Source organism: Symphalangus syndactylus, chromosome 7 (assembly GCF_028878055.3).
Source record: "Symphalangus syndactylus isolate Jambi chromosome 7, NHGRI_mSymSyn1-v2.1_pri, whole genome shotgun sequence".
Taxonomy (NCBI): domain Eukaryota; kingdom Metazoa; phylum Chordata; class Mammalia; order Primates; family Hylobatidae; genus Symphalangus; species Symphalangus syndactylus.
Genome location: NC_072429.2, coordinates 143,144,016 through 143,157,496, shown reverse-complemented (window position 1 = coordinate 143,157,496; position 13,481 = coordinate 143,144,016). Strand labels below are relative to the sequence as shown.

General features: G+C 65.3%; 1 protein-coding gene across 1 annotated transcript; it reads left to right on the top strand.

Moving 5' to 3' along the window:
- The first annotated feature begins 4,164 nt into the window (after positions 1 to 4,164).
- SCRT1 (scratch family transcriptional repressor 1) lies at positions 4,165 to 10,262 on the top strand. Its single transcript, XM_055287669.2, has 2 exons — positions 4,165 to 4,791; positions 6,734 to 10,262. Exons 1-2 carry the CDS (start codon positions 4,677 to 4,679, stop codon positions 7,663 to 7,665), a joined length of 1,047 nt encoding a protein of 348 aa, XP_055143644.1. The 5' UTR covers positions 4,165 to 4,676; the 3' UTR covers positions 7,666 to 10,262.
- The last annotated feature ends 3,219 nt before the right edge of the window (positions 10,263 to 13,481 follow it).

The window sequence follows — 13,481 nt, the reverse complement described above, 5'->3', positions numbered from 1 at the left end:
TGCGATCTTGGCTCACTGCAAGATCCACCTCCTGGGTTCATGCCATTCTCCTGCCTCAGCCTCCCAAGTAGCTGGGATTACAGGTGTGTGCCCCACCACGCCCAGCTGATTTTTGTATTTTTAGTAGAGATGGGGTTTCACCATGTTGGCCAGGCTGGTCTCGAACTCCTGAGCTCAAGGGTTCCACCCGTTTTGGCCTCCCACAGTGCTGGGATTACAGATGAGCCACTGCGCCCAGCCAGCATGTCTTTGATTCCTAATAAGATCTCTTATTTCTTCTGTAGTCAATCACCTGCTAACCCCTTTGGAGTCTCAGCATCTTTGTTCTGTAAAAAGTTCATTATACCAGTTATTTCTTCTGACAATCAGAATATTAAGCTGTTGTTATGTTTGGTGCAGGTATTTTCTGGCACTGATACTTGCCCTTGGTCTCTGCTTCTCTTTCATATGTGCGTTTACAGCTGTGTTTTGCAGCAACCTTGCTCTTGTGGCTCCTCCAAAGCTCCTGCCCAGCAGGGACCAAGTCTGCCCACCAGCTTTTCTGGGCCACTCCTCACGCCCTTGTCCCCATGCCTCGCCCCCAACCCCACCAGAACCATTTTGGAATACAGACCCCCCCATCCTGAAACCTTCCCCAGGGGCTCTGTCCCCAGTGACCCCACGTCCTCCCTGCTGAAGGCCCTCCTTCCATGCTGTCCCTCCCCACAGCCCTCTCTGGGGGCTGCTTTCTCTCTCCCCCAAACACTCCTGTGCTCCTGGCTGAGGCCTGCAGACCCCAATTCCCTCCCCTCCTTGAGCATCCCAGCTAGAGCACGTGTCATCGGCCACCAACCACCCAGCAGCAGCTCTCACTGTGGCTTCGCCCTCGCCCATCGCTGCCCGAATTCCTGGTGGTCTAATGTTCTCGTGGATGAACCACCGCAGACTGCCTGTCTCCTCCAAGCCTTGACCTCTTCTCCAAGTCAATGTCCTCATCTTCTAACCCAACTGTGCTCCATCACCACCAGTAACTGCTTCCCATACCTGTCACCTCCATTTAACACCCTATTCTCTGCCCATCGCTTCCATCCAGCAGGGTGGACCCTCGGATCCGGGCTGTCCACTGATTTCCTGGGTTGGAGCCTCAATAGGGCAGGGGTGGGTGAGAATGCAACTGGGCACACCAGGGGCTCTGGCTTTGCTGAGGGTGGGGTGCTGGAGACACAAGAGTGGGAACCCCTGACCCTTATGGCTGACCTTTCCACAACATGGGGCCTGGGAGGGGCAGGGGGAGGTGCGGCCAGCAGGAGAGGGCACAGAGGGTTCAGAGCCAACACTGCACCCACCTGAAGGGACAAGGGGCAGAACTGGGGCTTGCATCAGGGCGGCAGAAAGAGACTCCCCAAGAGGGGCTCTGCAGAGAGTGGCTAGGGGCACCAGGACTTTAACTGGCTGGGGACCAAGGCAGCCTTGCCTGGGGACCCTGACCATCTCCTCTCCTGCAACAAAGCCTCTCAAGGCCCCAGCTCTCCGTAAGAGACTCGGGGAGGCCTCCCATACAGGAGGGCTGACACTTTTCCAAAGCGTGAGAATCGTCCACTGTCCTCCTCCAGCCTCTCCTAGCTGGGGCCCAGGACTGGGGCACCACAGCGACCTCCTGATGCTGGGGGTGAGGGGGAAAGGGGGGATCAGGATACTGGTGGCGGGGGGAGCGGGGCGAGGAGGCCCAAGTAATTGCGCCCGGGTCGCATGTGCGCTCCGCACCCCGGTCGGTGCAGACTGATGGCCAAGGCCTGGACCCAGCTGTCCCTCCCCGCCAGGGGTCCCGGGGGGCTGCGGGCTCCACCCGAGCAGGAGCAAGGGCGGCCCTAATGGTTCCCGCGGGAGCGCCTGGCCACGGGACACATGTGTGCCGCTCTGATGCCTCTTCCGTCAAGGGGGCTGGGGGCAAAAGGGGCGAGGAGCTTGACAGAGAGAGGCAGGTATGTGCACAGAGGCAGGAGAGGAAGGGGCTGAGAGGGTGGATGGACAGGGAAACGGGGTGAGTGCAGGGCGACAGGAATGGCGCGGGGAGAAGGGATGAAGTGGGACGGGCAGAGGAGAGAAACGGGGGGTGGGGGGACAGGGCAGACGAACGGAAGAATGGGGGAAGGGGACAGACTTGGCGGTCGGAGGACCCGGAGGGTGGGGACAGAGAGGCAAAAATACTAGGACGAGCGGAGGCCAGGGATGGAGGCGAAGGACAGAGTTGAGGGCGGGGACAGGGTCCGGGAGGAGGCGGTGAGCGCTGGGTGATGAGGGGATCGCGCCTGGCACGTTCCGCCGGTGCCCCGAGGGTCTGCCGGGTAATTAGGCCTCGGTCCAGATGGCCCCCCAGTCCCGCAATCAAAATGTTAATTGGCCCCGCGCCTCCGGCTGTGCCTTAGCCTGCCCCCCCCCCATGGGAGGGAGCCAGGACCCGCGCGGAGCGGCCGAGGGGGATCCCGCCCCCGCCCCCACCGCGAGCCTAGCCGGCTGCCGCTCGGAGATAAGGGGGCGGCCGCGCCCCGCCCCCACCCCTCGGGAGCGCCTGCCACGCAAGATGAATGTCCCGCCGCTGCCGGGGCCGGGCGGCTGGCACAAAGCCGGTCCGTGGTCTCTGCCGCACCCCCCGCGCGGGCGGGCCGGGTCACACCCACCGGGGCTCCGCACGGGGCCAGCCGGCCGGGGGCGGGGCTCTGAGCTCAGCAAGTGCAGCGCGCCCCCGCAGGCCGTCTTCCCCGGGGCCCGCCCGCCGCGCGCTCCCAGCCGCTGTCCGCGGGTCCGCCCCGCGCAAGGTCACTGCGCGCCGCAACGAGCGCGCTCCAGTATCGCACGCGCTCCCGGCACACGCGCGCCCGGACGCTCCCCAGGGCCGCCCCCGCGACCTTGGTCCCCAGCGGCAGCGGGGCCCGTGGGAGCGCGCTCGGAGCCCGTAGACCCGGACCACCGGGCGGGGCGGGTGAGGGGACAATGGCGGCGCCAGGCCCTAATTGGGGACAGAGGCACCCGCGCGCGGCCATTGTGCGGCCCGGAGCCCCGGAGCCCCCGCGCCCGGCGTCCCGCCATTGGCCGCTGAGCCTGACGTCATGGGGGCTGCAAACGCTGGGCGGGCGGCCGAGGGAAGGGTTATCCGCCTGGTTGCGGGGCTGCCGTGGGGAGCTGCAGCCGCGCGGAAGGGCGGAAAACCCCCAAAGCAGCAGAGTTTCTGGAGCAGGGTCGTGGCAGCCCCTCTCCAGCTCCACACTCGGCTCGCAGCGACGCCGCTGCGCCGCACACTCGCCCGGGGGGAGAGAGGCGGGGGTGGGTAGGCCCCTCCAGCGTGCACGGGGTCAGCCGGGGTGACCGAGCGGCGGGAGCCACTGCGGCACAGGGCGCGCGCTGCGCTTTCGCTGCCTCAGCACTCGCTCCTTCGGCTCCCGCCTCCCCCGCCCGCCCCCGCAGATCCCGCGCCCCAGGCCCCGAGCGAGGCAGGCGGGACTGGGGTCCTCCCTGCATTCCTCCCCAGAAGACCCCGAGTCCGGGGCGCGTGGGTCCCAGGCCTGGCTCCATTTCTCCCCACATGCCCGACAATGCTGCTGGCTGCCGGGCCGCGGTTCCCCGAGCCGCGCGGGGGAATTCCCCACTCGCGCAGGCTGAGGCATCCCGGGGACCCCTCCCAGGAGACCCAGGCAGGGGCTCGGCCCAGCGCAGCCATTTCCGCCGGCCTCTCCCCCGCCTCCCTCCCCCTCCCCCAGCTCCTGGGCTTTAAAAGCCAGAGGCTGGGCCGGGCCGCAGGCAGAAGCGGCTGCCGGCTCTGGAGGCCAGGCCCAGGAGCAGTCCGAGCTCCGAGCTCCGAGCCCCGCCCCCGGAGCCCCTGCCCCTCCCTCCCTCCCTCCCTCGGCCCGCCCTCCGTGCGCACCCCTCCCCCCAGGACCCCCGCCCCCCGCCCGCCGCCGCCGCCGCCGCCGCCGCCGCCGTCGCCACTGCCGCTCGCTCCGGCTGCAGAACAATAAAGCAAGCCTCCCAGAGACCCCTGCCGAAGACCCCTGCCCGGCGGCCAAACCCCCGCGGACCGCCCCTCTCCGCCCGCGCCGGTTGAGCGCGCCCGGGCGCTGGCCGCGGTGCTGCCCAGGCCGGCGCTGGCCGCGGTGCTGAAGCTGCCGGCGCTGTCGCTGTCGCTGCCGCTGCCGCCGCCGCGTTCTCCGGGCCCGGCGCCGCCGCCCCCGGGGGCATGGGGGGCCGCTGACTGAGGCTCCGCCGCGGCGGCGGGGGGGGGAGGGGAAGGGGGCCACCGAGCCGGGCCAGCCCTGCACCCACTCGCAGCCTCCAGGCCCGGGACGGAGCCGCTCCCCCCCTCTCCGCCCCCCCAGCCTCCTCCCCCGCCTGTCCAGGGGCGGCACTGCGGGCTGGGAAGCCGGGACCAGAGGAGGGAAGGAAGGAAGAGGAGAGGAGAGAAAGAAGGAAGGATTGAAGGAAGGAAGGATTGAAGGAAGGAGGAAGAAGAGGGATCCGGAGGGGCAACGGAGGAGACGCAGGGCAGCAAGGAGAGAGGACACCACTCGCGCGGCAGCATCCAAAGGCCAGAGTGGGGACCCGCGCTGCCTCCGCCGCTCCTCGGATGGTGACGGGGCCCTGCCGCCGCAGCCCCCCCAAGCCCCGGCTCCGCAGGCCCACAGCGCCGGAGCCCCGCAGGAATCATGCCCAGGTCCTTCCTGGTCAAGAAGGTCAAACTTGACGCGTTCTCTTCGGCCGACCTGGAGAGCGCCTACGGACGCGCCCGCAGCGACCTCGGCGCGCCACTGCACGATAAAGGTGAGCGCTGGTCTGAGACTAGGGCGCGGGGCCTGGGGCTTTGCTGGAAGCGGTGGAGGGCCAGAGTGTGGGGGCGGAGGGCAGGGCCCGGGGAAACAGACTGAAGGGAACCAGAAACGTCAAGAGTCTGTGGCTGGAGCCTGGACAGCAGAGGGGAGGAAGGGGAACACAGAGGCCAAGGCTGGGCAGGGAGAGTGTCGACGCTGGACAGACGGTGGGGAAGAGGATCAGGAACTGAGCTACCCGAACGCACACATGGACCCACACCCTGACCCATGCTGGGACAGACACAGCCGCATGGACGCTGCCATGACGGGACCCAGCCATGCCGGCACACACAGACCTACACTCAAGAGACTAGGGCCGCCTCGCCACCCTCTCCTCTTCCTTGGCTGCACCAGGACACCTGCTAGGGTTAGCTGGGGAATGCAGGGAGCTCCAGGGAGTAGGCAGGGGGTCCAACAGGGCCGCCCACCTGTCAGAGCAGAAGGGCCAGCAGAGGCAGCAGCAGTCTCTTCACTGAAGCCTGGGTCAGGGAGAGGAAGCAAGGAGGAGGCTGTGAGCAAGGGACGCCCAAGGTGTGGGAGGCAGGGGGAGGCTCTTTGTGTAAGGGTGCCCAAGTTCAAGGACAACTGTCAGCATGCAGGAGAGGGAGACGGGAGTGCCAGCAGCATGGGGTGGCAGAGCAAGTGTGACCTGCAGGAGTGTGAGCCTGTGTGGGTCCATGTGACTGTGTGTGGCCATGTGACCGTGTGCGCTTGTGTGTGACCCTGTGTGTGTGTGTGTGTGCTCGCCTGTGTGCCACTACATGGGACCATGTGACTCCGAGGCCGCTGTGCACCATGTGACTGAGAGTGTGTCCGGGGTGACTGCATGTGTGACCCTGCGTGAGTGAGGAGGTGGTGAGTTCGGCACATCAGTGTGCAGCCCACCCTGTGAGGGCACACAAGGGCTGATGATGCTGGGAGACTGGGTGTAGGCCTGAAGGAGCCAGAGCATCGCGAGGGGCGTGCATTTGTGACTCTGAGGTTATGAGATCCATCTTGTGCCTGGGGAGCAACTGCAGCTACCGGTATAAGTGATGCTGCCCTCCTGCAGCTCGTCCCTGTGAAAGTGGACGCCCTGGCCCTCTCTGCACCGTTCAGGGGCTTGGGAAGGCCCTGAAAGGGGTTAGGGTGTGAGCAGGAGAGGGCAATGTTGAACAGGGTAGGAACCAAGGGTGCAGGATGGTGAGAGGGAGTTGGGGGGAGAAGCAGAGTGCATGGAGAAGCAGCGAGGGCAGGGTCAAGTCCAGTGGGTGGCAGGAGAGCTGAGGGAGGTGCTGGTGAGGCCGGAGGGAACTGGGGGAGGGAGACGTCTTCAGGGCTTGTTGGAGGAACCAGAAGGCCAGAGGGGGGCAACATCAAAATGGAGCGCATGTTCTGCAGGCCAGGGGGAGAGCCGGCCAGGACCCCGGAGAGGCGGGACAGACGGGGTCCCTGGGCCGGCAGTCCTGGCTTTGTGCGCCGCGGGTCTGCAGTGTGTTGCATAATCAGGGAAAACTGCTGAAGTGGGGAGAACCCGAGGGGGAGGGGAGGGTGGGTGGGGGAGGAGGGAGAGGGAAGCGCCGCCCCTCCCCCCTGACCTTGAGGCTCCGCGGAAGGGGGGCAGCCGCGCCCGAAGACGCGCCTCTCTCCTCCTCTCTGCGAGGGTGGGGCGGCGGGGGCGGAGCCTGGCCCGGCCGTCTCTCATCCTCTCCTTCCCTCTCTTCCCCTCCCTGCTGTCTCCATCCTCCCTGCCCCACGGTCCCTCGGCCCCCTCTCCTTTGTCCTCCTCCCTGTTCGCCTCTCTCCTGGACCCGTGTCTCCCGGTCCGCGTCTGCTGTCTCCGGCCCCCCCACCCCCCGTGTGTGTCCTGCCGCCGCCCCATTCCCTTCCCGCTGTCCGTCCGCCTTGGCCCGCAGGGTACCTCAGCGACTACGTGGGGCCCTCGTCCGTCTACGATGGCGACGCCGAGGCTGCGCTGCTCAAAGGGCCGTCGCCGGAGCCCATGTACGCAGCAGCTGTGCGTGGAGAGCTGGGTCCGGCGGCTGCAGGGTCTGCGCCGCCGCCCACCCCGCGCCCGGAGCTGGCCACCGCTGCGGGCGGCTACATCAACGGTGACGCGGCCGTCAGCGAGGGCTACGCGGCGGACGCCTTCTTCATCACCGACGGGCGCTCGCGGCGTAAGGCTTCCAATGCCGGCGCTGCCGCCGCTCCCTCCACAGCCTCGGCGGCGGCCCCCGACGGCGACGCCGGAGGCGGGGGCGGGGCGGGCGGGCGCAGCTTGGGATCCGGGCCGGGGGGCCGGGGCGGCACGCGCGCGGGGGCAGGCACCGAGTCGCGCGCGGGGCCGGGGGCCGCAGGTGCTGGCGGCCGGCACGCGTGCGGCGAGTGCGGCAAAACATACGCCACGTCGTCGAACCTGAGCCGCCACAAGCAGACGCACCGCAGCCTGGACAGCCAGCTGGCGCGGCGCTGCCCGACGTGCGGCAAGGTGTACGTGTCCATGCCGGCCATGGCCATGCACCTGCTCACGCACGACTTGCGCCACAAGTGCGGCGTGTGCGGCAAAGCCTTCTCGCGGCCCTGGCTGCTGCAGGGCCACATGCGCTCGCACACCGGCGAGAAACCCTTCGGCTGCGCGCACTGCGGCAAGGCCTTCGCCGACCGCTCCAACCTGCGCGCGCACATGCAGACGCATTCGGCCTTCAAGCACTTCCAGTGCAAGCGCTGCAAGAAGAGCTTCGCGCTCAAGTCCTATCTCAACAAGCACTACGAGTCGGCCTGCTTCAAGGGCGGCGCCGGAGGCCCCGCAGCTCCTGCGCCGCCACAGCTCAGCCCTGTGCAGGCCTAGGGCGGCGGGGCCTCCCCCAGCCAGGTCGGCTCTCAGCAATACGGCCCCCCAGGGAAGTCTTCGCTGGCGTCCGGGTGGAGGGGCCGGAGGGCGGGCCCCTCCTCACAGCAATAGGGGGAGGGGGGCCCGGTCCCACCCCGCCCCGCCCGCCAGGGGCCTTGCCGGCCCGTTCAAGCAATAGGGTCCCGAGGGGAGACCCACCCCGAGCCCCCTCCCCTCCCCTCCAGGGTGCCCTCGGCTTTCTCCCAGCAATAGGGTCGACGAGACCTAGAACCGAACCTCATCTCCGAGTTGGGTCTCTGAAGACGGGGGTGAGGTGAGGTAGGGAGCGCCCTCCTTCTCCCGCCTCTGCGCCCCTGGATCGCGTCGCAGGGACTCAGGTCTTCCCCACCCCTTCCCAAGCCTTCTAGCGCAGGGCCTGCGGCCCAGACGTCCAGGGAGCCGGCCCCTCCCCGGCAGCAGGCCGGGGCGGAGCAGGAGCGGGCGGGCCTGCAGGGACGCCCCTGCCTCGCAGTCTTCGCGGAACTCCCGGGAGTGTTAGACGCGTTGTGGGTCGGGGAGAGGGGCGGACGGCGGCACCCCCTCCCTCGGGTTGCTTCTGGGGCCTCAGTCGGAGCCGCCCTCCTACCCTCGCCTCGCATCCTCTGCCAAATCCGAATTCTTCCAGCCCAGCTTCCCGGGCTCTGTCCTCCATATCGAATAATAATGACACATATCGAATCGCATGGACTTATCCGACCTCCTCAGACCCCGCTTCCGCCCCGCCCCGGGCCCCCACCCCCCCGTACCCCAGGCATTCGTGTTGGAGGACGGATTCCCGGGGCCGGCAGGCAGGCCTGGGCGCTGCCCTCTACACACCTCTGTCTTCGCTTTGCGGGTAAAGCCCCCTGGGGGGGTTGCGGACGCGTCGGGTTTCTTTCTTTCTGTATTTGTACGTTTTATTTATGAACGGATTGCACTCGGGTCAGGGAGGGGGCGCTGAACCCCCATCTTGCCCGCCGACGCCGGGGGCTTGGGATGTCCGGGATTACTTTCCACGCCCCGAGGCCCCCCTCTAGCTAGGAGCCTCTAGGGAGCCTCAGGCCCCGCCTCTCCGAGGCAGGCCCCTCCCCTGAGACCCAGGCCCCGCCCCCACTCGGTTGCCAACTTTCGCCCGTCTATGCCAAAGCCTCGGCGGCGACCCCGCCCCAAGGGCCCGCCCCATTGGCCGCCGCCTTTGTGACGTCACTGCATGCAGCCCCACCCCTCCTCCCGATCCTACCCGGGGCTGCCCGCTCCCCCTCCCTCTTAGGTAGTCCGAAGCCGACTATAGAGCAATAATGCGCACTGCATGCGAAGCTGCCGCCGCCTCTAGAGTTACTGAGAATCAGGTATCCCCTCGCCCTACCCACCCCATAGGCCCCTAGATCAGGGACGCTGCGCGGGGCCGGCCGCGCAGACTTTCTCCCCACCCCTCCCCGACCCCCACGGCAGAGCCCGGCGGCTGTAATGGTTCCATGGGCGGGGGTGGGGTGGTTGCACCCAAGACCCCTCCTTCAGTCATTAGTCATTCACTGACCGTTCATTGAGCACCTACTATGTGCCAGGCCAATTGCTGAGTCTGCCAGGAGCGCAGCCACCTGCTAGGAGGTGTGTTTGCAGGACAGGGGTCCAACCGGCTTGGGTGGGCCAGGGAAGAACGGCAGATGCAGAGAGACCAGGTCCCTAGGCTCAGATGCCCCATACACTCCTCCCCACCTCAACCAGTCCCTGCTGGGCACAACTGGGCTCTACCTTTGAGTTAGACCTTTTGGCTCCAGCTGAGGGGGACAGATCCAGGGCTCCTGGACCCCCACACAGGTGGCCACTTCTCTGATCCTCTGGCCAACACACATCTGCCATGTCCAGCCAGGGGCAGAGCCATGGCTGGAGAAGAAGGTGCCAGCTGTAGCCTGTGGTGTGGCCAGCCTCACCCCCAGCAGCAAGCGTGGCTGCCCCCACAGGGATGACCCGCCGCTCTGCACAGCAGTGCCCACATCCAAGCACCCTACACAATCAGGCGTGGTGCCTGCACAGCTCCCAAGCTGGGGCCTGCCCACCTGTGCCGCATGCACACGCACACACAGGCGCCCCCACCTCACCCCACCCCATACTCCTGTCTACCTACCTAAGGAGAAAGCTGGAGGGCTGTGGGCCCGTCAGGGTCTCCTGCTTCCCCCTACACCCCGCCGCCGTGGAAAGCCATGGGCCCCCTCCCGCCCCCATAACTAAGCAGCACAATAACCGACTTAGCGAATTCAGGTAGAAGGAACGTTTAGGTAGCACCTATTTTGTACTGATTCTACAAGTAGGGCCCGAGGTGCGGGGGCCCTCGGGTGGGGGCTGCGGCCGCCGGCCCGCCCGCCCCCACCCCCGCCTGTGCCCCGCCGCCTTGTACATATTCCCACCCGGAATAGGCCGGGATTTTTACTCGGGCCGTGCCCCTCTTCCGCCCCCATTTGGGGCCAGGCCGGCCGGACAGACGGACGGACGGACAGACCTCCTTCCTAAGCACAATAGCACCAGCTCCCCGGAGCACCGCACCTCCACAAGGAGAATAAATGCCACTCTTGATAGAATTTGGAGTGTCGGGCTGATGTGTCCTGGGCTGGGCCCACGCTGTTGGGTGGCTGGGAGGGTCTTCCCAGTTTGGCAGCACCTCAGGCTGGTGCTGCAAGGGTCAGGCTGAGGCTTTTCACAAGACCGCCCTCTTCTTCCACTGGGGAGGGCAGGCTTGGCAGGCCCAACCACAGGAGCATCAGGTCTGAAGGCAAAGTAGTCGGCATTTCCCCTGGGGTAGGTGGATCTCCTCTGCACCAGGAACAGGGGCACTAAGGGGCTCCAGTCTAAAGTCAGGCCAAGCCCACGGTTGGACCAGAGTCGGCAGGGTAGGTATAGTAGGAGCTGCCGTTCCCAGCCTGGGTGACTTCACTCTTCTCTCCCTGAAGGAGCTTTATGCTGTGATGGAAGGCCTGACAGCCACCTCAAGCCCTCTGAGATGCTGTTGCAGGAAATGGGGACGGTGGAGAGTTCGAGGTCTGGCCCTTTTCCTGTGGCCTGCTGCCCACATTCTGACCCCCAGGCTTCCCAGATATGCTCCCCCAGTGTCTGCGGATGCCTCCATGGATAGCTGGGTTGGACCGGTTCCAGGGAGGAGGTGCCCAGGGGGCAGAGAGGCTTCTGCAACCATTGCCCAAGGGCTCTAGACAGAATGAGTAGTGGAGGAGATAAGGGACAGGGACCCTTTGCCCAGCAATGTCTCCTGGTAACCAGGTAGGCAGGCATGAGCTGAGAGGCCCAAAGTCTTCGGGCACATACATTCCAACCAGGTCAGTCCTAGGTCCAGGGCCAGCAAAGCTGCCCACACCCTGGCAGGGACAGGGGACAGACCTGCCCAGACTCCACTGGGGTGGAGAGCAGGGGAACCAGGTCTGCAGCATGTCATGGCCTGTGTGCCTGGCACTTGGAGGGGCTGTGGTGCAGGTGGGTGCTCTCTTTGGGAGAGCACTACCAGCGATGACAATGGCAGGCAGCAATGGCAGGGAGGAAGGCTCCTAGCCTCACTCCTTCCAAAGGATTCCAGTAGTGACTGGCTGTTTCTACTTCTCCAGGATTCTGATGCGTAGAGTGGGTGGAAGGATGGAGGTGGCCTCCGAGGCCTGGGATGAGCTCGACCCCCCAGTTCCTCCCAGCCACGGACACAACTTTCCCTCTGAATGAGTGGCATGGGCCACAGACCACCACTGGCTGTGAACTCTCCTGGGACCCTTGCTTCTCACAGGCCTCCTTGGCCCACCCATGGCCCCTAGGCCCTGGGGTCAGCCTGAGGCCCCAACCCACTTCCGGCCCTTTATTCCACTAGCCCTGGAAGGCAACTCGCTTCAGGCTGGGGCCCCGTCATTTGTTGCTGCCCCCAGCAGGGTGATCTGCATCATGCTTTCCTCGATGACCCAGCCATACACACCCTTGTCCCCAACCAACTTCACCTATCCTGACCATTCCCCTCACCCTAGATCCCAGGGTACAGGGCCTGTCTGGGCAGGGCTTCACCCACCTCTGGAGCTGCTGCCCCGCCACACCCCCACTCCTGGTGGCAAAGCCCTTCCTTAATGGCCTGCCCACAGCCAGTGCTTTCCCGTTGGCTCCAAGCCTGGCTCTGCTCACCAGGCCTGACCCATCCTCCCTGGTGGTCCAGTCCACCCTCCCGTTGCCTTTCTCCTGTGGCCACTTGCTGGCTTTGAGTTGGGACGCGACCACAGGTTGAGCCGTCGATCTCCTCTGCCTAGCATGAGGTGCTCTGTGGCCAGGTCCAGACCTCTCTGAGCTTGGCGTCAGTCCATACTCAGACAGGTCTGGGCCTGCCTGGCCACAGAGTGTGTCTGCCAGCGACTACAATCAACAAATGAATATTCTGGGAGACTGGATAGGAGATGGGGCTGGTCCTGACGACCAAGGCCCATGTGTGAGGGGCTCTCGGGTCCAGTGAGGGCGGCCCCACTCAGCAGGCTACACAAAGGGCACCTGCCAGGTAACTCCAGCCTGCCTGACACCTGGCTGGCAGCAACCCACAGCGGCCTGTGGTGACAAGAATATGTCACCAGGGGGGCAACCAAGGGGGCAACCCTGCTGGCCACTGTTGGTGGAGGTGGTGGAAGAGGACGGAGCTCAGAGGGGAGGCTGTGACCAGCCCACAGGAGAGGACCCCACCTCAGAAGGAGAACCTGTTTGCTTCCAGAGAAGCGCTGCTTGCCCCTGCTCACCCCAGAGGAATGAAGGTATTTCTAGAGTCAGAGTCCTCAGTGAACCCTGGCAACCTGAGATCCAAGATGTTCTCACTCCATGCCCTGTGCAATATGCACACCAAGCCAAAGTGGGCCGCAACTGTGGCTGTTACAGTTGATTAGTTGCTTCATTTAACATAGATGATGTCTGGGGCAGTGGCTCATACCTGTAATCCCAGCACCTTCAGAGGCCGAGGTGGGAGGATTGTGTGAGGCCAGGAGTTCGAGACCAGCCTGGGCAGAATAGCGAGACCCCCGTCTTTAGAAAAAATAACAACAGGCCAGGCGCGGTGGCTTGCGCCTATAATCCCAGAACTTTGGGAGGCCGAGGTGGGCGGATCACGAGGTCAGGAGATCGAGACCAGCCTGGCCAATATGGTGAAAGCCCCTCTACTAAAAACACAAAAATTAGCTGGGCGTGGTGGCACGTGCCTGTAGTCCTGGCTACTCGGGAGGCTGAGGCAGGAGAATCGCTTGCACCCAGGAGGCGGAGGTGGCAGTGAGACGAGATCGCACTACTGCACTCTAGCCAGGCGACAGAGCGAGACTCTGTCTCAAAAAAAGAAAAAAGAAAACAACAAAAAACAACAGGGCGGTTGCACAGGCCGTGCAAATGCACAGAAGCCTCTTGAGTCCCAGCGATCCAGCGCCCCAGACTTCTGACATCCTGGAGAGGCTGGCCCACGTTGGAAACTGGGAGGCCCTGAGAGTTGAAGGACGTGGAGCTCCTTGTGGAGGGCGTGGGTGGGCCGAGAAGACACCACCAAGGGGCCTGCGCCCTCGCCCTCCTCTCGCCGGGCTCTGCAGGAGCGGAGGTGGAGAGCCTGGGAGTCGCGTGCAAGGCAGGCATCCCGGTGACGCAGGGCCTGGTGCATTTCTCCAGCTTGGTCTTCTGACCTGGCCCTTGTCTGACGTCCCCCCTAAGGCGAAGAAAAGCAGGTTCCTGCCGGGGTAACCAGAGGGCTCGCGGAGCACAAGCACGCCAGGGACGTTACTGTAAGCTGCGCGCGCAGCAAC

Coding starts and splice junctions, on each gene's coding strand:
- SCRT1 (XM_055287669.2), top strand. CDS start 4,677: ATGCCCAGGTCCTTCCTGGTCAAGAAGGTCAAACTTGACGCGTTCTCT. Junction 4,792..6,733: donor CGCGCCACTGCACGATAAAG/GTGAGCGCTGGT, acceptor CTTGGCCCGCAG/GGTACCTCAGCGACTACGTG.